This window comes from Rhinolophus sinicus, linkage group LG15 (assembly GCF_036562045.2).
Source record: "Rhinolophus sinicus isolate RSC01 linkage group LG15, ASM3656204v1, whole genome shotgun sequence".
NCBI classification, from domain to species: domain Eukaryota; kingdom Metazoa; phylum Chordata; class Mammalia; order Chiroptera; family Rhinolophidae; genus Rhinolophus; species Rhinolophus sinicus.
Genome location: NC_133764.1, coordinates 40,715,216 through 40,742,002, shown reverse-complemented (window position 1 = coordinate 40,742,002; position 26,787 = coordinate 40,715,216). Strand labels below are relative to the sequence as shown.

The window sequence follows — 26,787 nt, the reverse complement described above, 5'->3', positions numbered from 1 at the left end:
GTCCCAGCACCCTCCCACGGATGGCCATTCTGGCTTGTCACAGTCATGTCACCGTAATGCCACAGTGAGTAGCTGCATGGGCTGCAGCACACATGTGACAGTACGCTCAGAAGTGTCATCAGGTCTCATTTGGAGACACGGTCAGCTGGCTCCTTGGGAACCGTGCCAGCTCACACCGAAAGCCTCCCAGCACAGGACCCGCCGACTGCCGTCTTCCCCAGGCGGCAAGGTGTCATTTCAGCGCCATTCCTCCCGGGAGGACATTATGCGTGTGCTTTCCTTTAGTTCTCTGCCCATTTCTATACGTGCTTTATTATCTTTTTTATTGATTTGTAGGAGCTCGTCATATATCATGGAAATGAGGCTTTTTCTGAGCCATAAATTGCAGATATTTTCCCAAGGTTTTTCATTTGCTTTTTTTGACTTTGCTTATGGTGGTTTTTGTCATGCACATGGTTTTTATTTTTATGTAGTTAAATTAACGTCCTTGTTTTTAATCCTTTCTGGGCTTTGTGCCATACTTAGGCCTTTTCCACTCTGAGATTTGAGATGATCCTTCCAGGATTTCTTCTAACACAGTTACGGCTTCGTTTTTTTACATTTAAGTCCATGGACTAGTTGGAATTTATCATGGTATATGCTACAAGTAGGAACCAGTTTCCCCAGATTGGCCATTGAGCTGTTCCACAGCAGCTGCTAAAGCACCCCACTTCTCCGCCCCCCACTGTGTGACATCCTGCGGTAATGCTACATCTTCTTGGTATATTTGAGCCTGAACCTGCATTGTTTGTTGTGTCCCACTGCCTCTTGGTCTGCTCACATGCGGTATGTGGTATCTGGCTCTGGTGCCTTCTCAGGTCTGGCTGACCCGGGACCCCTCTTCATACTCCTTCCTCAGAGCACCCGAGTTCTCCGCGTTCGTTGATTTTCCCATAGGCTTTAGACTCAGTTTGTCTAGTCCCCCCACTGCCACCAGCTTTCTTAGGGTCCTCACGCCTGTTCTCTGACGCAGGAAGAGATGACATCGTGTTGGTCTGTTATGATTTAGCTTTCAGCTCTGGACTGTCTCAGCGCCCGTGAAGCTGCCAGCTCACTGCTGTGCTCACACGTCCCCTGTCCCCCAAGCTCTGTCTGCTCTGTGGCCTGGAATCTGCGTGGCCACTGCTTCGGCACCGTTTTCATTCAGCATGTTTTGTGTTTCTCATCGGCTTTGCCAGGAGCTTTTGGGGGAACGTTCACTGCCATTCGTTTGCTTGTCTCCTCCCCCCTCTGTTCTTGCGGCGCTTTGCTGCCCTCATCTTGACTAGACGTTGTCGACTGGCAAAAGTAACTCTCTGGATAAACCCACAAGAACAACGGTTTATTCTGGAAAAAGGAAAAAGAAACAAAAACCATGAAACTGCAGTGCGGGAACGCACACCTCCAACCCGGGGCTCCAACCGGCTCCCACGTGTAGAAGGAACATAATGGCCTGGTTCCAAGATGGCTCTTCTAGTCTTCTCGTCCCTCCCCCTGAAGTCACCACAAAGTTCAACAGGAAGTCGGGCTAGAGAGTCAACTGGGGGGGGCAGCTCCACCCCACAGTCCTCCCAGCTCCATGATTAAGTATCCCAAGATGACAGTTCACTTTTATCAATGTAAGTCTCTCCTTGACCAGGTGTTTGTGGGAAATTTGTAGGAGACGAGGCTGGGCTGTTTTCCCCGTCCAGCAGCAGTGTTTTCTTTTTTCTGGTGTTTCAGTAAGTTCAGCCTTTACTTGTATCTACCAGTGAAAGTCAGTACCTGCAACGTCCTCCAGAGAGTAGTCTCTGCCCCGCCCCCCCAGAGACCATGCCTCCTGCAACAGGACCCCGCCCCCACCGGCCTGTGCACGTCCTGGTCCCACTTCTCCTGCCTTCTAGAAGGCCTGCCTCCAGCCCCTCAGCTGTGCCCCTCACCTCTGAGAAACACTTTTCCAGGCTCCTGCAGAGCCCTCCAGCCGCCTGTCCAAAGGCCTGTACTTGCCCCCCTGCCAAATTCCCACTGCCTTTGGCAGAACTACCATTTCTCCCATCTGGGCTTTTAGCTCTTTGTTTGAATGGAAAAAACAAAACAAAACAAAAACCAGGGGGCAAGATTTCAAGGAAAAACAGGAGACCTGGGAGCTTTCTGATGCCCATGTCAGGTCAGGAACCTCCCTGTTCCCTGTTCCCTGTTCCCTGGTCAGCGTGCCCACCGACCACAGCACTGACCCTACCACGGGACCGAGGCTCCCGTGGGGCCTGTCCTCTGTCGTCCCCTCCTCCTGCTTCAGGACTTAACTCGCGTTTTTATTTTTTTCTCTAAATTGTGTGGAATTTTTTTAAATCCCCAGAGTCATGAGATTTTTTATTTTTTCACTGTCTTGGTTAGTGATTTCTCTATTTTTACCTTTTGGGCAGAGTATAAAATCACCGTGATGTGAATCCTTCTGAGAGAGTGAGAAGCACCATACCTGCGTGTGGTGCTTCACTGTATCTTGAGGCGTGTCCTTAGGTGCGTGTGTTAGGTTTTTGCCAAGACCACTGCATCATGTTCCTGCTGGCCCTCATGTTTTTTGCCAAGAAATCTGTTTTGTCTTACATCCGGAGGCCACCTCAGTGCCGTGGGTTCATACTCCACTGGCTTTCTGCGTCCTATCGTTTCAGCCTCTGCATCCTCCGGCTGACGGATGAGGCTCACAGCCATGGAAAGCGCAGCACTCTGGCTTCCTTTCCCTGTGTCCCCGTCGGAGTCTGTGCTTTAGTCTGGTGGTTTCATACGTTTGCAGTTACTATGATGCTCTCTCATTAGCGCTTTCCTCCAATGTCTTGTTTTCTATTTGGCATGCTTTAAATTCTTTGAAATGTTTTCTCCTGCCTCTCTTTGGGTAGATCACATTTCCCATTCCCTTCTGCCTGTTTTTAAGTTGTAGTCTCAGTTTTCACTCCTAAATTATGAAGACCCCACTTACTTTCATTTCATCCACCAATTTCTAACTTATCAGCATCTATAATGAACTCCTTAACTGCTGTGCGGGGGTGGCTGTGTTTCTGACAAAAGTGAATTTGACTAAGTTCTTTTAGTTTATTTGCTTTTCGAGTCTCTCCTAGTAGTCTCATGGATGTGTATTTCTTCTTTTAAGACAAATTTAGAAGAGAATTTTATATGGGAAACTTTTTTTTTCCATTAAAAATTATTTTATTCAAATTATGTTTTCCAAAAGAGAGGGTTCTGTGCTAGTTGTCTTTGAAAGTTTTCATACCATTTCAGAACCACATTTTCTGGAATGAACATTTCAGATGGACTTGGTGTTATCTGAGCCTGAGAGATAGCAAATGATGAAGCAAAATTGTAGAAATTGTCCAACATCTTTTGTGTGAACTGAGTGAATGGATCAACTGAGAATACAGCAGCATTACCTACAGGAGTCTGCTGAGCCAGACTGTCCAATAATTCCACGGAAATGCCAATCTGAGCAACAGATGGAGTTGGTACAATATTCATGGCTCCAAAAGGGTATTGGCTTCCTTCTCCAGATTTAAGACCTGAAATTTGGAAGATGGCACTTGGTTTCCCATTTGTGACAAATCCTAGGAGTTGCCATACTGGCGATCCATTTGAATCAGGGTAGAAAAAATAGACAGATCCTCCCATTCCCTCAGGAAATGGACTTGTTCCCAGCATAAAAACGACCACATGGTTGATATTTTCATAATCAAGTAGGTCAAAAACAAATTTATCTTCTGCCACTTGCCGTGCAACTGTTTGTACCAGCCTTCCCGCCACTAAGCAGGCAAACATGGCGGCGGCGATTCCTCTCAGCAGGCAGGGACCTGAAGACCGCAACTAGAAGTCCTTGGGATACTACGCTAGTAGAGCCTAAGAACCTTCCAAAATATTTCAGAGAACGCAAGCCTCGCCACTACATAGCAACTATGCCAGGGGCAGGAACGCCTTCTGCCCCCGCGACCCCTGACACTTCTTCCTAAACAGCACGCCTCTCAGGCTGCAAGTACTTCCGGGGCTTAATATATGGGAGACTTTTTGAGGCCTTATCTGTAAGAGTATTTTCATTTTTGCCTCACTTAGATGTTCCTTCATTAAGCATAAAACTCTAGTCTTCCATTTCTTGTCATGTATCAGGTAAGTACCTGGATTGACACTTGCACTGAAAACAGCTAAAGTGCTGAACAAAACATTAAAACCATGCTGTGAGGCATCAGTAAACGGAGGGAGGCTCAGGCCTTCTCAAGCTAGAGCCACTGAGGGAGGAGCCGTGACGGCAGGCCGAGCACTGAAGCTGGCTGTCAGCCGAGGACTTGGTCAAAGGGGGTGAGCTTGAAAATGGGTGCAAGTCACAGGGCTTAGAAAACAGGGGGTTCACCCAGGGCGGGAATGCAGTGGGGGCCCCCACCCCCATGAAGCTGCAACTCAGAAGGGGTACACCTTCAGTGTGAAGGTAAATCACAACCCCCCACCCCTGCCCCTCCACCTGCCTCCCCTGCTCGGGGCTGTGGGGGGCACTGAGGGCATGGCCTCATACTCACTGGGAGCTACTTATAATCTGCCATTGCAGGCAGCCTTCGTGTGGGTTAGCCCCAGTTTAGACCCCTGGGTGGTCTGAGAATTTTATCCTGGAGTCGTTCTGACCTGGTGGAGCCCCCAGGAGTTAGACAACAGCAAATGCAGGCCATTTCGGGGGGACTCCACCTTTGTTCCAGGCCATGAAAAATTCCTGCAAACCAGATTCCAATTACAAATGCGATCGCAGACACAAGGAGCAGGGCCCCAGGAGCACGACCAGCAGACGTAGACCTGCTGGAAGGTACAGGGCATCAATAACTGTGCTTCGTATGTTTAAAAAAGTAAAATACCAGCAAGGAAATTCACTCCAGAAACAAGGAGCTATAAAGAAAGACCAAGTGGACTGAAGGAAGAACCAAGTAGTACTTTAAGAAATGAAAAATGTATTTATTGAAATTGAAAACTTAGTGGAAGGGGTCAACGGCAGAGTGTGTACTGCAGAATTAATGAAATAGACATTCTATATGAAGAAATTACCCAGAGAGACAAAGAGAGGGAGGGAGGGAGAGAGGGAGGAAGGGAAGAACAAATGAACGAACGAATGACGGAGGGAGAAGAGCCGTGTAGGACGCAGTGAGAAGCTCTGACGCGTGTTGGTCAGAGCCTCAGGAGGAGAGAATGTGGGCAGAGGTGACACTTGAGGGGATGGGGCTGAGGATGGGCTGAAGTGTTACGAGGTGGTAATTCCCAATCGCAGGAAGCCCGAGCAATCCCAGCTTGAAGAATCACAAAGAAATGCCCACTGGATGTGTTCTAACAACACACCGGACCCCAGAGGTCGTGAGGCTGCTTTGAAAGGTGTCAGAATAGATAGGGTACCTTCGGCGAGGTGAGGCTGACGCAGTGGGAGCCCAGGACAGTGACAAGCTGTCTGTGCCAGGAGAAGACAGCTGTCTCCCACACGGGGACTTTGCCTTTCCCGAATGAGGGCAAAACAGTGACTTGTAGACAATCAGACAGAACTTCACCACCACCTGCGTCCACTGAAAACCTTCCCAGTGGGAGATGGCTGGTGTGTGCTGCGAAGGGCAGGACCATGTGGTCTCCGTTTGGCTTTACGGCCACGTGGTGGTCTCTGCAGCGCCCCGCCCTCCCCCCCCAAGCCCCACAGCAGCCACACTGTACATGTGGGCGTGGACGTCCCAATAAAACTATTTACAAAACAGGTCATAGGCCTGTTTCTTAAGCTGAGTAGACAGGTGTTTCTTTTATTCTTTAAAATATTTTATTTCTTATTATTCTTTAAATTGATATTCTTGAAACCATACGTGTCCATTATATGTGCTGCATGTAGTTTGGGTATCTTTTTTTTTTTTAATTGGGGAAGGGGAACAGGACTTTATTGGGGAACAGTGTGTACTTCCAGGACATTTTCCCAAGTCAAGTTGTTGTCCTTTCAGTCTTAGTTGTGGAGGGCGCAGCTCAGCTCCAGGTCCAGTTGCCGTTTTCTAGTTGCAGGGGGCGCAGCCCACCTTCCCTTGTGGGAGTCTAACCGGCAACCTTGTGGCTGAGAGCCCACTGGTCTATGTGGGAATCGAACCGGCAGCCTTCGGAGTTAGGAGCACAGAGCTCCAACCGCCTGAGCCACCGGGCCGGCCCCTAGTTTGGGTATCTTTTGTAATGAGAAGTTGTAAGGAGGAGAAGTGGCACCTGGGGGGGGTGCCACAGGGAGGTCAGGTAATGTCAGGACAGAAGAGTACTCCCATTTCTCACAAGCTGAGTGTCACTGTGGTCTTCTGAGTGGTCTCAGTGGAGAGGTGTGATTGTCATTCCAGCCTGCCTGGCTGAAGTGGCAAGAAGAATGAATGGCTGGATGCCTTACTGGAGAAGTCTTGCTCTGAAAAGCAGCAGACCACAGGCACCCGTGGAGGTGGTGTAAGGTTACAGTTTGTCTAAGGCAGGCAGGAAAGAAGGGTGACCTGTGATGATTTGTCATGTGAGGAGGGCAGCAGGGAAGTCCTGGGGGCATGCGTCCTGGGGTCTGATGGGACAGGATAGGGGGTGGGGGGCTGGGGTCTTACAGGACAGGACGGGGTGGGGGGCTGGGATCTGACAGGACAGAAGGGGGGTGTAGCTTTGAGCTTACCTGACTTGCACGCTGACCTATGATCCTGCCACATGGCTGCCTTCATGGTTGCTGGCAGAAGAATGAGAATCCTGGGTCAGGCACAGCAGACAGTTATGGGTCCCCTTGTGTGTGCGTGTTTGTGTGACCCCCTCGCCCCTGTCCCACAAGGCAAAGCGGAGCAGGGCCTGTGTTCTGGGCATGTGTCTCAGCTGAGGAACCCCGAGCAGGGAGAACCTCATTCTTATCTAGTGGACAAGCCTATCTGACCTTTGCCCCAGAGGGAGTTGTGCCCCAAGGCTGCGAGCTGTGCAAACACCGGCTCAGGCGGGTCCAGAACAGAAGTTGTGGGAGCCGTGACAGGCAGGAGCAAGTGCCAGCGGAGACCTGACCCAACAGTCGGCCTGTGGTGGGAAGGCGGTTCCTGTCATATCCCTTGATTTCCCCCCTTCAGATGTGACGCAAAGCCGTGGGCGCTGAGGGAAGTGTGGGTGGCTTGCAGGACGGGAATTGTGAAATGGCAGCTGGGCAAGTGGGCAGGCCGTGGATGGGGTTGCGGGTCCCTGCTGGGGGCTGTGGGTGAAAACAGAGCACATCCTGGGTGGTCATCTTGACTCACAAAGACAGGTGGCAGTGATGTCCCGTTCGTTCCGCTGGTGACAGAGGCTGGCCTGGAGCTGGCCTGGGGAGACAGATAGTTGCAGTGGTGTGTGTCAGATCAGTGAAAGTGACATATAAGTTTCCCAACATTGTCTCATGGCGGCACCCATAGGAAATCACGGCATCTTGACAGCATTCCAGACCGCACTGACCAAAAACAGGTCCATCAATTGCTCTGGGGTTCTTTCCTCCAGGGTGTTTCACAGTGCATCCGTCAGAGGCCAGAGGCGGAAGTTGTTTCTCACCTCTGATTTAATTCTTTAATTCTCTTTTCTCTTTCTTTCAATAACCCAGGGCGCCCAACAGACCCCCTCTTCCATCTCACTGGCTGCGTGGTAACATGGCCTCCCCTTGACCAGTCATTGGGAGACTGTCTTACACCAGAGAACCTGCCCCTGGAAGGGAACAGTGTGCGGGGTTGGGGGCGTCCCTGGGCGGCGGAGTGGGGAAGGGCTGTGCGTGGGGCTGGAACAGGGCCTGGTGGGGGGATGTGGTGACAGGAGTGGGGGCGGAGGAGTGCGGCTGCTGTTCCTGAGCTGCATTTTACAATAAAAAGTGGGAAAGACATCGCAGCATGGGCTTTGGGCTTGCCCTGTGACACTGAGTTGGGGGAGAAGGTTGACATCAGTGCGGCTTAGCTGTTGTAATTGTCCACAGAGTTTCTCTCCTCTCCTTCTATCTTGAGTATTTGAGCATGCATAATTGAATTATCTGGGTGACACTTCTGCTTTGTCCAAGAATATTTGCTAGAACCTTATTGGGACCTAAACGATGGCTCTTAGGAAGACAAGGACTCAGGTTAAGACGTAACTGTGTGATCTTATAATATCATAATTAAGTATTATAAAGGCAGCTGTCTTCTCCAAATTGAAGTAACCAGTTAGTGTAATTTCAAGACGGCGGGTGTAGGGGGAAGGGCATACCCCTCCCCCACAGAGCCTGGGAAGTGGGAACATGGCTTCCTGTGACACCTGCCATCTAGACCACACGCAGTGACAGAGCTTGAAATCAAACCTACAAGTACACAAAATTGGAACTGAATGTTTGCAAGCAAATAGAAGGTTAACCTTAGATATTATTTAAAATTAACAATTTCTAAGATAGTTCTTTTTTAACCTCAAAAATAATCAAACTGGAAAGATACTCTTAAGCACCGTCACAGGTAGGTCAGTGATACCTGAGTATGTCACCCCAGCTAACCAGATACACAAGGCAGATACAAGCATCTGACCTCCCTGGCACACGGTGGGTCGGCCTCAGGCGGGTGAGGTGGCCGCACAGCCCTCTGGGAGTTCAGTTTGTCGGTGTGTCAACCTTGCAGGCTGTGGGTCGGCTACTGGAGCAAAGGGAGCTGCAGCCGCCTCTGGTCATGAGTGACTGCTCCCTGCGGCTGGGAGAGCAGTGAAATGGTACCAGGGTGTTAGGTGAACTCTGTGCCGTCCTCCCGCTCCCTCCCCTGCTCACCTCCCAGTCCCCATCCCTGTCCCCCAGGACACAACTGCCCAGCGCCCTGCTGCCACAGACGGCTCTGCACGCTGTTTCGTGCGGTGTCCTCTGTCCTGCTCAGTTGCACACCCCAGTGGGCAGCAGCTTTTCCCGTGTCCGTCTGTGGCATTTCTTGGTGTCGCGGAGCATCCTGAGCTGCAGGCCTTCTCAGGGGTTGGCGGCCGTGACTGTCCAGGCACTTTCTCTGACCTTCTCGGGCTCATGGGCACTTAGGTTCTGCGGGTATGCAGCTCCCAGGGCTGGCCGCGCTGCCCAGAGCCCATGGACAGGACGGAGAAGGAGAGGGAAGTGCCTGGGTCAGAGTGCGCGTCCTGACCTGTTACCACACTGAAGCTTCGCGGCTGCGGGCTGTCAGCGCGCCTTTCCTCACTGCAGTGCAGGACGATCCTTATCAGGCACTTGCTTTTCCTGCCAGTCTGATAGGTGCACAATGATGTTTCATTATTGGTTCTCAGTTGCAGTTTTTCAGTTATGTGTGCTTTGAAATAAGAAAATGAATGTTCTCTGTGATTATTGAAAGTCAGACACAGAAGGATGGGAACGTGTGCTCTAGAAGGGACAGCTGCCCAGGCCCTGAGCAGGGGCGGGGTTGGGGGGTGGAGGGCGGCGCCCAGATGCCTGGATTTACAAATAAATGCCATCTGGGTGGGTTTCTAAGGGGAGAGTGCAGCTGAAAGCCAGTGTTGGTCAAGTGCTGATCAAGTGCCAGGCCTTCCTAGAGCTTCACTGGGCTGAGGTGTGGGATCCCCAGGGTGAACTGATTGATTCCACAGAGCTCCCGGGAGGCCACAGGCCCAGGTCCCCAGTGACACCCCAGGCTGCATAGCACTTAGCCAGATGTTCCAAGTCCCAACCTTCATTCCATTCCCTGGAGTCCCAGAGGGGACAGGGATGGGGTAGGTGGGGGAAGGGCCAAGGTTGTCACAAGAGTCAGACAGATAATAGACAGGAATGTGGAGGAATTGGCTGCCAGGGATCAATACCCAGCCCAGCCCTGAGGAGGGCACGCCTCCCCATCTCTGTCTCTCTTTGGGGTCTGAAGGGTCCTACAGTGCACCCTGCTTCCTGCTGGGAGGAGACTCTTACCCACCCCCCAAACTGAAAATGAGGGAATAAGAAAAGATGAGGAATAAGAAGGAATACGACTTTCAAAGGGGCACAATCGTAGTGTTGGGTTTTTCCTTTAAATTTTTGTTTTTTTTTTAAATTACATTAGAAAATTTTTAAATTAAATTTTTTTCATTTAAAAAGGGTTGGGTGAGATGTTAAGATGTGCATAAGCGTGTTACCTGGCTGTTAATACAGAGTCATTTGAAACCGTGTGCAGTTAGGACATGTCCATGGATGACAGAGATGACGTCTAGATCAGATAGCAGGTTGTCAGGCTGTTCTCCTCTAAGGGCCCAGGCAGAGCACACACCCATCCCAGCGCAGTGTTTGCGGAGCCTCTCCCAGTGTTCCCTGGGCCCCGCCATGTGGCATTGTTCCTTCCCGGCAGCTCAGGGAAGTTGGCCTCTGCATTCACATGATGAGACGCTGCTTAGTCGCTGAAGGGCACCCAGCATACAGTGTGGATCAGGGTCAGAACCCACGCCGTCTGACTTCAGACCCTAAGTCCACCGGGCAGGGCAGGTCCCAAACACTGGTACCCATGGGCCCCAGGCAGCAGGTGGCTGGTGAAGACGTTGGGCTGGTGGTGGCTGGGGCCACCCCACAGTTGTCTCCCCCCGTGGTGGAACCAACAAGCCAGCTCTTCTGTGGGTTGAGTGAGATGGGCTAGAAAGCTTATTTTTATATAGAATGTTTCAGTTTTTTAATATTGGCAACTAATTAAAAATCAAAACAAAGTGAGCCAAAACGCAGGTCACTTTGGAGCAGGCCCTCCAAAGAACCAGATCTGGCTACGCCTAGTGACACATGGCCCTCCAGTAAAGAGCCGTGTTTATGGTTTCACATGGGTAACAAAACAAGAAGATGCATCATGGCCCGTGGCCGTATCAGCCTGTGGGCCCCAGGGAGTGTGTTCACGTGTCATACCACATACACAGCAAAAGCCTCGGGAACAGGAATGGGGCAATCTGTCCTCCCCACAGGTGTTTTTCTGTTTCCTGTGAAACTAGGGCTCAGCCGCCCCACGCTGCACTTGAGTGATGGATGCGGGGTGGGGAGGAGTGGGGCGCAGCTTGTAATGACAAAGGAACAGTGGAAACCACACAAGATGGGTGACCACAGAGGACAGTATATGATCCCACTGTACACGCTGCTCCCGGAACATTGCGTCCTAATCTGCCTATCTGTGTGCTCAGCCTGTGCGCTAACCAGAGAACTCCCCTGGGCTCTGGGAATCTGTACAAGGCTCGGTGTGCCACCGTGACACAAGCAGGCCGAAGAGAACCTTGCCAGACGCAGCTCACAGACTGGCCAGCCTACCCCATGGGACAGAGGCTGCTGTGAGCCGGAGAAGGGCTGTCCTCTGCACCAGAAACGTGATGATGCAAGCCCCGGTCAGGGCTCAAGGGCTGGGCTGTAGGAACACGGGCCAGGAACAAGGTGAAGTACCTTCCAGCACAGGGCTCAGCCACATGCTCACTGCTGCTGTCACAGTGACCTTGGGAAGTAGCCCACAAGGGCACGACGGGGGCTTGTTAAGTACTGTGAGCGCGACTGCTCCAGGACCCCGGGGTGAAGGGGTCCTACCCTCTGGCTGCTCAGCTGTTATCTTTGTCCTCTTGGCCCCGCCCATACGATGCTCAGGAGGGGACTGGATGAGCCCTAGCCCACAGCATCGTCTTGTACCTGCGCCCCAGAGGCCCAGGCACCATGTGCTGGTCACCGGAGGAGCAGCAGTGCCTGACCGGGGGGGTGAGGGGGCCAGCTTCCTGCCATCACCAGTGATCACAGCCTGAGACTTCTGAAGTACAGAGCATCCTGAAAACTTTGAGAACAGATGGTGAAATAGATCTTTGTTGGCTCTTCTCTTGAAGTTGTTATAATGTAGCACTTACTGCCACCTAGGAAAACTTGTGTCGAAATAACTTTTGAAACAAAGTAAATACTTTAAGAACTAGCCAAAGCCACCTAGTCTTTAGTGGTATTTATTCTGGGCACAGCCTGGCTAGCCCTCTCTTCTGCTTCTGGCCAGCCTCTTATAAGGACTGGACTTCAACATTCCTCCACAAACAGGTACAAAACTGGACCAAATACAGAAGCAGCTGTTTCAGACGCTGGGCATAGGCAGCACAGGTCTGTCACCTTCAAAGAAGTGCAGCGATGAAGCTCCGGGGCCCCCGGCTCTGGACTGCTGGCACGGGGACGGGTACCAGCGGAGCTCAGGAGCTTTACCGAGTTGAGGGAGTGGGAATTGGGGTTGGCGAGGCTTCACTCTGTACAAACCCGTAGAGTAAAGCTGCACAGATCTAGGCAGAAGAGAGACAACCAACCTGTAAGCGGAACCATTTCCAGAGTGTCACAGGGGAGGGAGATAGTCAAGCTCCAGCCAGTCAGAGTGGTGGGTCCCCAGCGATCACCTCCATTCGTTGGAGACCCCGGGCTAGTCGTCTCTGGAGTGAAGGCCCATGTAGACTTATCCTAGACAAGCTTAAAAATAGTCTTTGAAGTGACCAAACAAGGAGTCCACCTGCCTACCAAAACAGAGCCCAACACTCTAAAAAATGAGGAAATTTCAACAATATTTGCAATATCTGACATCCTATCAAAAATTACGGGGCCTGGGAAGAAGCAGGAAAATGTGATCCATATTCAAGAGGAAAATCAGTCCGTAGAAAGAGGCCCAGAAGTGACGGAAATGAGGGAACAAGCAAAGACATTAAAAGAACTATTGTGGCTGTAGTCAAGTATTTAAAGAAAAACATGAAACAACTTGAAAATATAAAAAAGCCGAACAAAACTTCTAGAGATGAAAAGTACAATATTTGAAAGGAAAACTCACTGGGGGGGGGGGCTAACAGCACAGTGGAGATGGCAGGAAAAGGAATGGGGTCCTGGAGACACAGCGGCCGACCTCCAGAATGATGCCCAGGAAAACACGGGGGCGAGAAGTGCGCTGGTGCCCTGACAGGTCGTGTCCACGCGGCTGACGAAAGAGGGGACAGAAAAAGCATTTGAAGAAATAATGCCCTTTTCTTTGTAAATTTGATAAAAACTCTTAACTCACAGTTCCAAGAAGTTTGTCCCAAGCAGCAGGATAAACACACACCCACGCTTGCAACCCAGGGAATATCATGATCAGATTCCTGAGAATCAGTGATAAAGATAAAACCTTAAAAGCAGTTGAAGAAAAACTAAAAAGCACATTACATAGAAATGAATGCAGATCAACACCATGACAGGCCTTTCTTCAGAAACTGCCTAAGTCGGAAGACAAAGGACCATCACCTTCAAAGTGCTGGAAAAAAGCTGTCACCTAGAATTCTATATGTAGCAGAAAAACCCTTCAAAATTAAGGCAAATTTAAAACGTTTATTACAGACAGACAAATCTGATAGAATTCACACCGACAGACTTGCACTACCAGAAATTGTAAAGGCTATTCTTCACGCTGAATGACGCCAGATGGAATCCTGAATCACCAGAGAGGAACACGGATGCAGGAGTGGCAGTTGTGTGGGCCGATGATGAAAACACACTTTCCCTTTTCTCGGAAAGGTAATGGATTGTTTAAAGCACACCTAATAACAGTGTATTACGGGGTTCGTGATAGATTTTCAAGTGAATTGTGTGACAAAATGGCATAAATGGCAGGAGAGGGGAAGGAAGTCTACTCTTGTAAGGCTCTTGTATGTGAAGTTGTGTAATATTATTTTGAAGTTGGATGTGGTAAGTTACAAATGCATATTGTAAACCATAGAGCAACCATTGAAAAAAACCAAAAAAAAACCCCAAGGGCATGGAGCTAATAGCGTAGTCCTGAAGGTAAAATGGAACATAAAACATCCAAAAGTAGGCAGGAAACAAGGAAAAGGGGCAGAAAGGACAGATGGGACACATGCAAAACAATTTAATGGGAAGACTCATTTAAAACCAACCATGTTGATAATACCATTAAATGTGATGGTCTACATGCCCCATTAAAAAGCCGACTGGAAGAAAAAGGCAGGAAACCCACGTTCAATATAAAGATACAGATAAAGAAAGCTGAGTGCCTGTGTTCATATGAGGCAACTCAGACTTCCCGGCAGGGAGTACCAGAGGGACGTTTTATAATGACAGCATGTCAGTCAATCAGGAAGGCACAGCAGTCCCAAATTGTGAGCTCCTAAGAAGAGAGCTGAAAACACATAAAGCGAACACTCGCAGAAATAAAAGGAGGTGTACACAGATCCCTGTTCCAGTTGCAGACTTCTGCACCTCTTCACCGGGATCTGATGGAACAAGCAGAAAATAAATACAGACATAAAAGCTTTGTGCCTTAACCACCTTGCCCTAACTGACATGTTTACGCCTCTCACACAACACAGCAGAACACACATGTTTCCAGGTGCACATGGAACATTCCACAAGATATATATTGGGTCATAAAACTGGTCTCAATACATTTAAAAGGATTGAAATCATACAGACTATGTTTCCTAACCACAGAGGGGTTACCTTGGAAATCAATGACAGAAAGATACCTAAAAAAGAAAAAAAGAAAAAAAAATCCCCAAATTTTGAAAATGGAGTATTTTTTAATAACTCATGAGTCAAAGAAAAAAATCACAAAATAGTGGTTAGAAATGTATGCCTTTAAATGCTTGCATTATTGAACATTGCTGCAGAATCAGCAATCGACACCTCCACCATAAGAGGCTAGAGAAATAAGAACAAATTGAATTCAAAGGTTATAGAAGGAAGGGAATAATAAAGATAAAAGTGGGAAACAACGAAATAGAAAAGAGAAAGGGAATACAAGAAAACAATGAAGCCAAAATCTGATTCTTTGAAAAAATATCAACAAGCATCTAGTTATACTGATCAAGATAGAATGAGAGACAATACAAATTACGAATGTCAGGAGTGAAAGAGGGGCATCGATGCATGTCCTACAGGTAGTAAGAAGGTAATGGAATAATAAGAACAACTGCATGTCAATAGTTTGACAAGTTAATGTCGTTAAAATTGGCAAAGTCTCTGAAAGACCCGAGTTAACCAAAACTGATTCAAGAAGAAGCAGAAATGTGAGTAGGCCTGTATCTGTTAAAGCAATTGAATGTGTAGCTGAAAACCTTCCCACAAAGAAAACTCCAGGCCAGAGGGCTCCACTGGTGAAGTCTATAAAACATTTAATAAAAAAATGATATTAATCCCATCCAAAAATAAAGGAAAAGGAAACTATGGGCCAGTATCTTTAATGAATATAGACCAAAAAATCTTTAATAAAATATTAGAATATCAATGCCAAAGATGACGGGAAAAGGGCAGAGCTTCCCTACCTGGTGGGTGTTATCCTAGCAACAAAAGGTTGGTATAACATTAAAAGTTTAGTACACTATATTAACAGATTCAAAAAGGGAAATCATGATTGTCTCAATAACTGCAGAAAAATTATTTGACAAAATTAAACACCCATGAATGACAAAAAGAAAAAAAAGGAACCCTCAACAAATTAGAAATAGGAGGGAACTTCTTCAACTCAATAAAGGGCATCTATGTAAAGCCTACAGCCAATATCTCACTTCATGGTCAAAGACTGATGCCACATTGTGTTGACAGTCCTAGCCCCATAATAGACCAAGAAAAAAAGCGGACACAGACATACAGATCACAAAAGAAGAAATAAAACATGATCTAATTCATAAAAAATCCTAAGTAATCTACCAAAAAAAAACCCTTCTAGAATTAAAAAGTGACAATAGCAAAGACCCAGGATACAAGGTCAAGATACCAAATCAATTATATTTTATATATAGCAATGGAAATTGCAATAAAAATACCATTTACAATAGCATCCCAAACCAGGGAATACTTATGGATCTATTAAACAAAATACCTGTGCACTGAAAAAAAATCATTGCTGACAAAATTAAGACCTAAAGAATGGAGAGATATACCATATTCATGGCTGAGAAGACTCAGTATTAAGATGTCCTTTCTTCCAACATTTATCTATAGTTTTAACACAACCCAATCAAAATCCAAGCATCCTTAAAATTGAAATTGAAAATTAAAATTTACAGGGAAATGCAAAGGATTCAGAATATCCAAAGCTATCTTGGAAAAGAACAAAGTTGGAGGCCATAAACTACCTGACTGTAAGACTTACTGTAATGCTACAGTGTGCTGTTGGTGTAGGGTAGGCATATACAGCAGAGGGTCAGAACAGACACACACACGTGCTCATTGATTTTTCCATTTATGCAGAGGTTCTAAGGTAATTTAAAAGGAAAGGGTAGTTTATTCAATAAATTGTGCTGGAACAATTACATATCCATATAGAAAAAAAATGAACCTCGACCGCCACCTTAATACCAGATACAAAGTTACTTCAAAATCCATTGTAAGCCTAAACATAAAAGCTAAAACTATAAAACTTACAGAAGAAGGCACTGGAGGAAACCTTTGTGACTTTGAGATAGGTAGGCAAAGATTTCCTTGATAGTATGCTAGAAGTCTGAACCATAAATGGAAAAAAACCACAGATTGGACTTCATCAAAATAGTACAGTTTTGCTTTTCACATGACACTGTTAAGAAGATGAAAGGGAGCCACCAGCTGGGAGAAAATATTTGACTACATATCAAGAACTTGTACCCAGAACGTACAAAGAACTTTACAACCCAATAATAAGAAACGAATAAGCCCAATAAGAAACATCCAAAATACTTGAAACGACACATTACAGAAGACGACGTACAAGTGGCCAGTAAGCCCATGAGAGACGCCCAGTGTCATTAGTCATCAGGCAAATGTAAATTTAAACCAGCACGAGATGCCACCACCCGCTCGCTCACATGACCGGAGATGCTTTCAAACCTGATGACGTTGAGTGGCTGTGAGGGCATGGAGCAGCGGGAACTGTCACACATCTTGGGGCACTGCAGTGTGGCCCCCCTGACTGCACAGCCCAGCGTTCAGGTCAGGGTGACTGCAAGAAGGATGGGGACACATGCAGCCGGGGACATGCCGTGAACACTTGTAACACCCCGAAACTGTGAGTGATGCAAGCGTCCATCACAGATAAATGGAAAATCAAGCGACAGTGTGGCCATATAATGGAATACTGCTCCACAAGTGATATGATCCACTGACACACACAACAACAGGAATGAATCTCAGAAGCTCTGCTTTGGTCTCGGGAAGAACCAGACACCAAAAAGTACCACATGCCCTCTATAGACATGAACCTCGAAAACGCCCGTGTGATCAGGGTGGCCTTGGGCTGGAGACAGGGCTCTTTGGGGTGCTAGAGTGTTCCATGCACATGGATGGATATGTTTCCTAGAACCCACTGAAATGTATGCTTAAAAATGGGTTCATTTCATTGCCCCATAGCTCGATAGACATGATATTTGGAAAGGAAGCCTGTGGACGGCACCACCCAGGAGCTGGGGACGCTGTAGTCAGTGAACATTCTGCCCCAGGACCGCCTTCTGGTCCCCCAGTTTCTAGTGTAGGAGACCGGAGTCTGTCATGGGCACAGCCGAGAAGACCCAGCATGGGACAGACCCAAGCAGCAACCTCCCGCACGTTTCCTGGTGGCTGCAGGCCCTTGTCACCCTTACCGATTACCCTCCACGTGGTACCGAGAAGGAACCCGGAGGCCGTTAGTGCAGACCATATCCCCAGCCAGACGCCCCTCCGTGTCAGCCCACACACCAGACTTTGTGGTAAGAAATGGTATCTCAGCTTCTTAGAAAACATTGAAAACCAGTGTATAGAACAAACCCACTTCCGTCTGCTTCCTTCAGAAGGGGTTATATGGTCTCTGGAGGATGCCACAGATTTTACTTGGCAAAAAAACAGTGGCCGAGATCCTCTGCTAAGGAAAGGCCACCAGAAGGCTGGTGGCAGAAGCAGCCAGCGACACTGTAACCAGGGCGGCAGGCTGGCTTAGCGTTTTCTTGCTTTTTGCGGTAGCACATTTACTAGCCGGTCACGGTCTGCAGGAGTGTTCTGGAGTCTGTGGGTTTACCTGAGCATCCTCATTGCTGGGCCTCTGTATTAATGCTGACAGCTCGTCTTTGGAGCTGTTTATTTGCTCAGTGGATGATTATATTATCTTCAGATAATGACTGACTGTTTCTTACTTTCCATTCCTTTTTCTCCTTTTTCCTTCTCTTTCCTTGTGGCTCGGCTGGGGCCCTGGGGCCACATTCACAGGCGCACTCACAGTGGCCGTCTTGTCTGATCTCCTAACTTGAACCCCTAAGGCTCGTTTTCCCACTAAATGTAATCATTGCTGCATGTCTGAAATAATAACCTTTACGAAGGTGAAAATGTCCCTGATATCCCTGATTTACTAAGAGTATTCATCATACGAGGTCAGACAATTAAGATCGTGAACTCATCCTAGAAAAAGTGCTGCATACCTCACTGCTGAATATCACTCCGGTCACCTTTGAAGTCCTCCCCTTGGGAAGCTATGCACTGATGCCAGTGCCTAGTCCACCCTTCAAAGCAATTTTGAAACCCTTTTTCTGGATTGGCCATCAGAGCTGTTGTCGGATTACCCTTGATGTCCTGAATGTCATCAAAATGTCTTCCTTTCAATATTTCCTTTATTTTGGTGTAAAGAAAGAAGTCATTGGGGGCCAGATAAGGTGGACAGGGAGGGTGTTCCAATACAGCTATTTGTTCACTGGCTAAAAACTCCCTCACAGACAGTGCCGTGTGAGCTGGTGCATTGTCGTGATGCAAGAGCCATGAATTGTTGGCAAAAAGTTCAGGTCGTCTAACTTTTTCACACAGACTTTTCAGCTCTCCCCAATAGTAAACTTGGTTAACTGTTTGTCCAATTGGTACAAATTCATAATAAATAATCCCTCTGATATCAAAAAAGGTTAGCAACATTGTTGCAACGAATTCGCAAAGTTAATTGTCAGACCTCATAAGCAGGTGTTAAACCTTGTTCGATGTTTTTTCTGCATTGACTCAGATAAGCCTGCTTTTTTCCTTTCCGTTTATTAATGTGGTGACATATGGCAGCAGGTTTCCTGGCGTTGAGCCAGGTGTGCACCGCTGGGAATGCTGTGTTTTGAACACTTGTTGGATGTGATTTGCTCAAGTTTATATTTCGTCTTTGCCTCCCTGTTAACAAGTTGGAGAGGCCTGTGATTTTTTTCTTGCATGGTCCTTACCTCGTTTGGGAATAAAATAAGCTGGGCAGCTGTCACTGTTTTCCTGCTTTTCTGAATTATTTGAATAAGGTAGAAATTGAGTATTCCTTGGTTTCTTTGAAAATTCCGTAGAAATACCTGTGCGTCTGAGCTGGGGCTCTGGAGGAGGGAAGTGTTTGCTTAGCCTTCAATTTCCTTCATAGGTGTTGGACACTTCAAATGCCTCTTTTTGGTCCTTGTTTTGGAATTTTCCATTTCATCTGGGTTTTATTCGCTTTCTATTGAATCGCTCTTCAGGACGCTCGTTTTTTCCCCCGTGACTCCCCTGCGCTGCTCAGCTGCCTGCCCAGTTGTAGATCAGTCGTACTAATCTCTGCAGATGGGAGTCTGGGTTCTAGCGATACTCTGTGTTCTGTTTTCTCAGGGTTTCTATTTCATTTGCCTTTGGCTTCACGATTTCCTCATTTCTTGTTTCCCTAAGTCTGTTGTTCCTTTCTTTCCAGCTTCCCAAGTTGGGGGCTGAGCTCACCTCCCAGTTTTACTTAGTATCTCCTGACAAATGTATGTAAATGGCTTCAGTGTCTTACCCGTTCTACGATTCGGCTCAGAATATTTCCTAACTCATGTGCGATTTCCTCTCCTGCCCACGTGTCACTCACTGGCATGTTGTACAGTTGGAAGCAGCCAACACTTGAGGGGTCCTGGTGCTGGTGACCAGCTGTACCGCATCCGACTTGGCCTGAGGGACACTTGCCAGGTGACTGCAGAGGCTGCAGCTGCCAGGAGAGAGCGTCACCCTCCTGCCTGCTGCCGCGTCCCGTAATCCACCGGCAGTCCACTGGGCACGTGTGTGCACTCTCGGCGAGGCTGTCTGTGATCAACAGGCCGGGCACACCGTCCACCGTGCTCACTGACTCCGCTGCCCCTGCAGCCCTCGGCTGTTACTCAGTGTGCCTAGAGGTCGAACCTTTACTGGCACACACTTCTCTGCCTCTTGTCACACTCTTTGCTTAATTCTACCTCTTTTTTTTGTTTTCCAGTTTTTATGTGTCCTTTGTTTTAAATGAGTGTCACACCATGTCTTGTTGGATCTTGTTTTCTTTATTTCAAATCCAGTTGGAGAATTTTTTTTGTCTTCCTAAGTGAATTTAACTCACTTATACTTACTGAATTCTTATCTTGGGCTTAAATCTACAGTATTTATCTCCCATTTACTTTCTTCTGTTTCACTTTTCTGCATTCCTGCCTTTCATTGGAGAAACCACGTTTTCTTCGCTCTTTTACAAGATGCATGTTCTGACTGTGTCCTGAGATAGTTTTCCTGACTCGCACACGTCCATGAGCCCCACCAATTTCCTAGACTTGTTCCCACATCGGCCCCCATCCCAGGATCCGTTCCCTACATGCACCCCTGGTCCCCGCTGTGCCACGCGGCCCCATCGGACTGACGCCGCCCGGCCCACAGCTCTGACTTCCTGTTTCCCACATCTCTCACAGCGCCTGCCAGATTTGTCTGTCCCTATTTAAGTGCTCCCTCCAAGAATGTTTTCCGTGTGGATCTTTATGCAGAAGCAGAGCTGGTGTCCCGCTGGTGTAGGGACCCCTGTGCCCTGTAGGTGTTTGCAGGTGTGTGACTAAACTGGACACGGAGACCTGGGCGGGTCACATGTGAGTCTGGCCCCATCCAAACTGTCCTACATGCTCCTCCTCCAAGAATGCCATCCAGTCCTCACGTGAGCATCAGGACAGCACCTGGTGGCCAGAAGTGAGCAGCTTATTCTTCTAGCTCTGGAAGGACAGGAAGGTGCTTTGTGGGCTTTGTTCTCTGGAACCAGGGGTCTCATGGATAGAAGGTTCCAGGTACTGCTGCATTTGTATTTTAGTTTAAAACAGGGAGCTGCTATAATCCTGATACTACAGACTCACACACAGGAAGCACGAGGTCCCCACCCTAAAATTCATGTGGTTTTAAGCTTTCACTGGACCCTGCGGCAAACGTGTGGATTTTATGGTTCCCTCTGTGACCAGGGCTGAACCCCCCTGGTCCATGTGGGGACTGAGGGAACCCTTCTGGTGGGCAGAAAAGCCCAGCTGTCCACAGAAGGGGCGCCCAATTCATGGGTGGGGGTGTAGGTGAAATGCTCAAAACTGCAGCAGGTGCCTTTGTTTCAGCTGTTCCCCCATGGTGCCTGACCAAGGAGCTAACAAAGATCATTCTTTTTGTTAGCCATGGTGGCCGCAAGCCACTGGTCGTGGCCGCTTGCTCTCTACATGCTGCAAAGTGAAGGAGGTAACCTGCTGGAGGTCAGCCTCTGGCTTGCTGCCCGTGACCATGGTGGCCAGAAGCCAGGGTGGGTCGTGGGACCAGGGGCTGGAGGGGCGGAGCTGTGCTCACTAAGGGAGACAGGCTGTGCTTTCAGCACTGAGATGTACTCCTCTGCCTGTGTCCGTGCTCTGGCTCCAGGCCTAGCGCCAGCCCTGTTCTGTGGAAGAGCCTGTTCTGGACGTGTCCATCCTGAGAGTCCCCAGCACAGTGGGGAGCTGAGGGCAGCGAGGCAGGAGGCTCGTCCCTCCTCTGCCCAAGGCCCCTCCCAGGGGGAGCTCCATCTCTGGGCGGATGTCGACCGTCTAACTTACATTCCAGGGGAGGGTACTGTGCCAGGACTGGTGTGGCGTCTTCTCCGAGTGTTGCCGGGGAGCATGGAGGGTGTGACGAGGGTGCTGGGGGCCTGAGATGCCCACCTCCGCCAGGACCTGGGGCTGCCCCTCCCCACTCCCCCGCCCAGCTGCTCCTTGTCACTCCCACGCACCGACCCCATCACCTTTACTGGTGGCCCCACCATCTGCTGGCCTCTTCATGGTACAAGTGCCTGGTGCCTCGTGCGCCGCGGTCCAGCCCACAGGCGGCGAGGGTGGGGAGCTGAGCTGTCTGCTCGAGGCTCCTGGGCAGAGGACCTTCCAGACGCCACTTCCTGAGGGTTAGCCTTTCCACGGGGCCAGGAAGGAGCTGATGGGTGCAGCCCAGGTTGTGGGGGAAGAAGTGTAGATTCAGCAGCTCTGTCCGCCTGGTCCATTTCTGGGACCTCCCTGAGCCCAGCGTGGTGACCAGGAGGCCGTACTCTTTCCCCCCAAGTGGAGCCAGGGAAGAGCTTGGGTGCAGCCGTCTCCATCAGGGTGCCTTGCCCTGCTTCCTGTGGGCGCCTGCTGGGCACAGCTGCTTCTCTGGGCAGGAGCTGTGCCCCTCGGCCCAGCACCGCCTGTCAGGATGGGGCCACTGCAGTCCTGTGTAGGGCGGGGCGCCGAGGCAGGTGTGTGCATGGAAAGCTTCGCCTGCAGTCGTGGACGGGCCCTGGAGGCCGAGGTGCCGGTGCGCGTGGCCACGGCCGCCCTGCTTGCCACTTGGGCTCCACTGGGACAGGGAACAGCTGGCCACACACCACATGCCATCAGCATGGCCGCCCCCATGCTTCTCCTGCGGGGCCCAAAGGGCCATCACCAGACCTCAGAGCCATGTCAGGGGCCTGGTGTGGCGTGCGGAGACCCTGGCCAGGCTCACTGCTCTTGGCGCCTGGAGCGAGATGGGCAGCCTTCCCTAGGGGCCACGTTTCTGTGGAAAAGGAGAGCGTTGCCTCACTGACAGCTGTCCCCCCGCCAAGAGGAGCAGAGAGCAGCCGGTGGCCGTGTGTGGCCTGCTGGTCTGCACCAGCGTGTGAGGATGGCCCCACTGCTGGAGTCCCGGGGGCGTTGGGGGCCTCCTAGAGCCATGAGCGGCCTAGCTGACCCCAGCCCCTCAGCCCCTTTTGAAAATGTGCCTTTCATGAATTTTCTCTCATGTTCCAGTGTTTGGGCTTAGGTCTCTGAAAAGGCAGGTCAGAGTCCACACACCCCACTGCTCGCCGTGACCACCTGCTGGCCCCATACAGCTGAGTGCTTGCAGCCCAGGGGACACACGGCAGCATCGCTCCAGGTCCTGAGGCCAGTTTGCAGCCACCACGACCAGCAGCCCTCTGCACCTCCTTTCCCGCTGGGCCCTCTCCCTCCAAAGTGGGGACCAAGCCAGGCTTATGGCCTGGCCGCCACCTTCAGCCACCTCCATGCCTCCCCCCCCCCCCCAGCTGCCACCGACCTGGCCTCTGTCCTGGCCTACCCACCTGACTGCGGGCCTCTCCCAGCTGACCCTCAGGCAGGGTCAGGGAGAGGGGACAGAGCCCATGGGGGGCGGGGCCCGCATGCCCACCTGGGATGATGCCTCCTTTCCCCCAGGGCAGAACTAGCCCACAGAACGTGTCCCCTAAGCTCCCTTTCTCGTGGCGCAGGATGGGAGCCTTGTTGGGCCACACCGAGACCCCAGCAGACAGGTCTGGGTGAGCCTGGAACCAGGGAGGGGTGCCCCTGAAAATGGTGTGAGGCAGCAGCGATTAGGGGTTAGTGTGGGGTATTAGCCTTGGGAAGGGAGGGGTGTTAAGAAGGACAGGTCTGTGGGCAGCGCTCACCGAGGCCAGGTCTGAAGGATCTGAGGGCCCTCCCTGCCTCTTCCCCACCCTGTTGAGTTGGAGTCTGACCAAGAGCCTGGGCACCAAGGGTGGCAGCAGTTTCCTATAGGTTCGCTGCGGGTGGAGGGGGCAGGCAGGGTCCTGGGCAGTAGGTACAGTTTCTAGAAACCTGGGGCTGGGGGAGGGGGAGGGAGGTTACACCCGCATCCATGTCCAACACATGTTGACGGCCTGGGGCTCCATCACCACCGTGCTAGGTTGCCTGGGACAGTTATGTGTGACATAACCTAATTTGAAACACTGATCAAAAAGGGGGTTCAGGGTGAGGAGACCTGGGTGTGTAATTTGTCCTGTCTGAGGAGTAGTGAACTCAGGGCCTGAGAGGGATCTCAGCACCTCCCCCAGAGGGGAGTTGGGGGGCAGTGGAGACAGGACTGGCTGGACCAGCTGAGGCTGCAGTGAGTGCTGAGCTGCCCCCAGCCCCCGGGAGGGCTCTGGAGAACCAGGCCAGGCACGGACTCCATGACCCCTTTCTCAGGAGCACAGACCTGGAAGCCCGAAGTGCGCGACCTGGAGGCCGATGCTGACGGGGGTTGGGCAGTGGCTCTGAGCCACCAGGGAGCTGGGACCAGCACTGCCCCTTGGGAGGCTCTGAGACAAAAGACTGGCCACCACCATCCCGGACGCGAGCCCGGCCTGGAAGAGGCTGGCGGCTCAGGGCCCAGCAGAGCCCCATGACGAAGCCGTGTGCCCGCATAATTTCCCCGAGGCCTGTAATTTCCCCCGAGGCCTGATCAGTACCCAGGGCTGGAAGAGAACCTGGGCTGGGCGGGCAGAACAGGTCGGGTGAGACAGACAAGGGCAGCTCAGGTTACTCAGATGGGAGCCGGCTTGACCCTGCCCTGGAGGCACCGGCCACATCCTAGTGCGGGCTCTTTGGGAGACCACACAGCCGCTGTCTGCCCTCCAGCCTCTTTGCTTTGGCTGAGTTCCTCTCCCCCCTCAGCACTACAGAGCTTTGGGCCTGGGCTGCCCTCCTCCCTAAACTTCCCTTTCTCCAGGAGGCGGCCCCTGGAACACCCAAGAGGGCCAGTCCCCGCATTGGGGGGATTCCCCCAGGGTCACAGTGGTCAGGGCCCTGACCCCACTGCTCCACACTGGACAATGCCTTCTAGAAGGAAACCAAGCGAGCAGAGGGTAGTGCTCAGGTCGGCCTGTAGGCTCATGTGGGAAGCTCTGCATGTGGAGGATGAGTTTAGTCTGGGGCTGGAGAACCAAAAACTCAGACATTTTCCTGGAGAGGGAGCAGCAGTGATGGCGGCAGGAAGCAGGAGTGTGGGAGGGTCCAGGGACCCGCATCGCCATCCCTCCAGGACCAGGATGCTGGGAGGCCTGGAGCCAGGACTGGGTCCAAGGGCAGAGGGAGGCCATGGGGGTGTGAGCCCAGGGAGGCTGAGAGGACAGGAGACCAGCTCCGGGGGCCCAAGGCGAGGGCCAGGGGCCTGGGCATGTCCGGACAGCTCGCTGGAGACACTGCCCGGAAGGGCAGTGGGGTGCCATCAAGCCCCCATGTGCCTCGCCTGTGCGTGCTCTCCACAGCCCCCCGCCCACACCAGCCCTGGCACCAGCGGTCTGCAGCCCTGCCTTCCTCATCCTCAGGTCTCCACCTGGTGTGTCCTGCCGTCCCATACTCTCCCCCCAGCTCATACCTCCAGGCCCAGGGTGACACTGGGCAGACAGTGCGTCTCACACGTGACAGATGCCAGTGCCGCGTGGGCCAACCCCCCTTGGTCTATGCTCTGGGCTCTGGTCCCTTCAGTGTGGACCTCCTGGGCCTACCTGCTGGGCCCACCCTAACGGACAGCCAGTCTTGAACTTGCATCTTACAATTGCTTTTTTTAAAAAAGATTTTATTGGGGAAGGGGTACAGGACTTTATTGGGGAACAGTGCGTACTTCCAGGACTTTTTTTTTTCCCCCAAGTCAAGTTGTTGTCCTTTCAGTCTTAGTTGTGGAGGGCGCAGCTCAGCTCCAGGTCCAGTTGCCGTTGCTAGTTGCAGGGGAGTCGAGGAATTGAACCGACAACCTTGTGGTTGAGAGCCCACTGGCCCATGTGGGAATCGAACTGGCAGCCTTCAGAGTCAGGAGCACGGAGCTCCAACCGCCTGAGCCACCGGGCCGGCCCTTACAATTGCTTTTTAATAACATCCTTTTTGTTTTACAAAAGAAATACATTCTTAGCTCTAAAAACTTTGAACATAGAAGCTCAAAGGATAAAGAAAATCACCATCGAAGCCCCAGTGTAGAGGAAGGGCCGCTCTGGCATGCTGGCCCACGTGGGGTGTGTGCTGCCACACCCAGGTCCTTGGCCTGGGCCTGGCCACGTGTGTCCAGGCTGCTGGGCAATTGGAGGTGCAGAGGCGCTGACAGTGGGCAAGTGCCAGGAGTCACCCATTAACCTTGGTAGCCCCCTCCATGGAGCCATTACAGGATGGTTATGACAGGAGACAGTTCTCAGGGCCGAGTGCGCTTTGTACCCAGTGGAGGGACAGGCTCACGCCCTGCAAAGCATCTGGAGAGCGCGTGCCCACAAACCTCCTGTGCGGCGACACTGGGACCTTGCTGCCACTGAATGGTCACCACAGAAGGGCCTCTGGCCTGCACGGGGCTCCTGTGCCAACAGCCAGGGCGTGTGGTCTTGGTTCCTGCTGGCAGGAACCACTGCCGGTCAGTGTACACTCAAGTGAGCTGCTTTCTAAGCACATGGCTTCCTGGCCTGGGATGTAACTGCATTTTTCTGTTCTCTCATCTGGTAGAGCTCACGGCACCTCCAGCAGCTGACAGCCTCCCACACCCTGACCGGAGCCCCGTGGCCATCAAAGGGATGAAGATGAAAGCCCAGGCCAAGCCCGAAAGACCCTCCAGGGCCCACTCTGCAAAGCCTAAAGGCTACCAGCGGCCCCCTAAGGTCCGGAACTACAACTTCAAGGACTGACTTCCTTGGCTACCCCTCCCCTGTCCTCCTGTCCATCTCTCCCACTCCTAGTTGGTGCTGGGGGCCTGTGCTTTAAACTCCACATCAGGGATGCGTGTGTGTGCCCACATGGGGAGGGGGGTGCTGTGAGCTGCAGTGCAGGTCCCCCAGTGCTGCTGGGGTGCCTCACAGACTGAGTGTGGACTGCATTAAAGCCGGTTGCCTGCTGGCC

General features: G+C 50.9%; 1 protein-coding gene and 1 pseudogene across 7 annotated transcripts in view; one reads left to right on the top strand and one right to left on the bottom strand.

Annotated features, from left to right (window-relative positions):
* Positions 1–26,787, top strand: part of CCDC57 (coiled-coil domain containing 57) — a 94,131-nt gene extending 67,344 nt beyond the window's left edge. For all 7 annotated transcript variants that reach the window (XM_074320962.1, XM_074320963.1, XM_074320961.1 and 4 more), the window contains one exon: positions 26,398–26,787. In XM_074320962.1, coding sequence (XP_074177063.1) covers positions 26,398–26,576 — 179 coding nt within the window. In that variant the 3' untranslated portion in view covers positions 26,577–26,787. The remainder of the gene's footprint in view (positions 1–26,397) is intronic.
* Positions 3,175–3,801, bottom strand: LOC109449370 (protein Hikeshi; annotated as a pseudogene).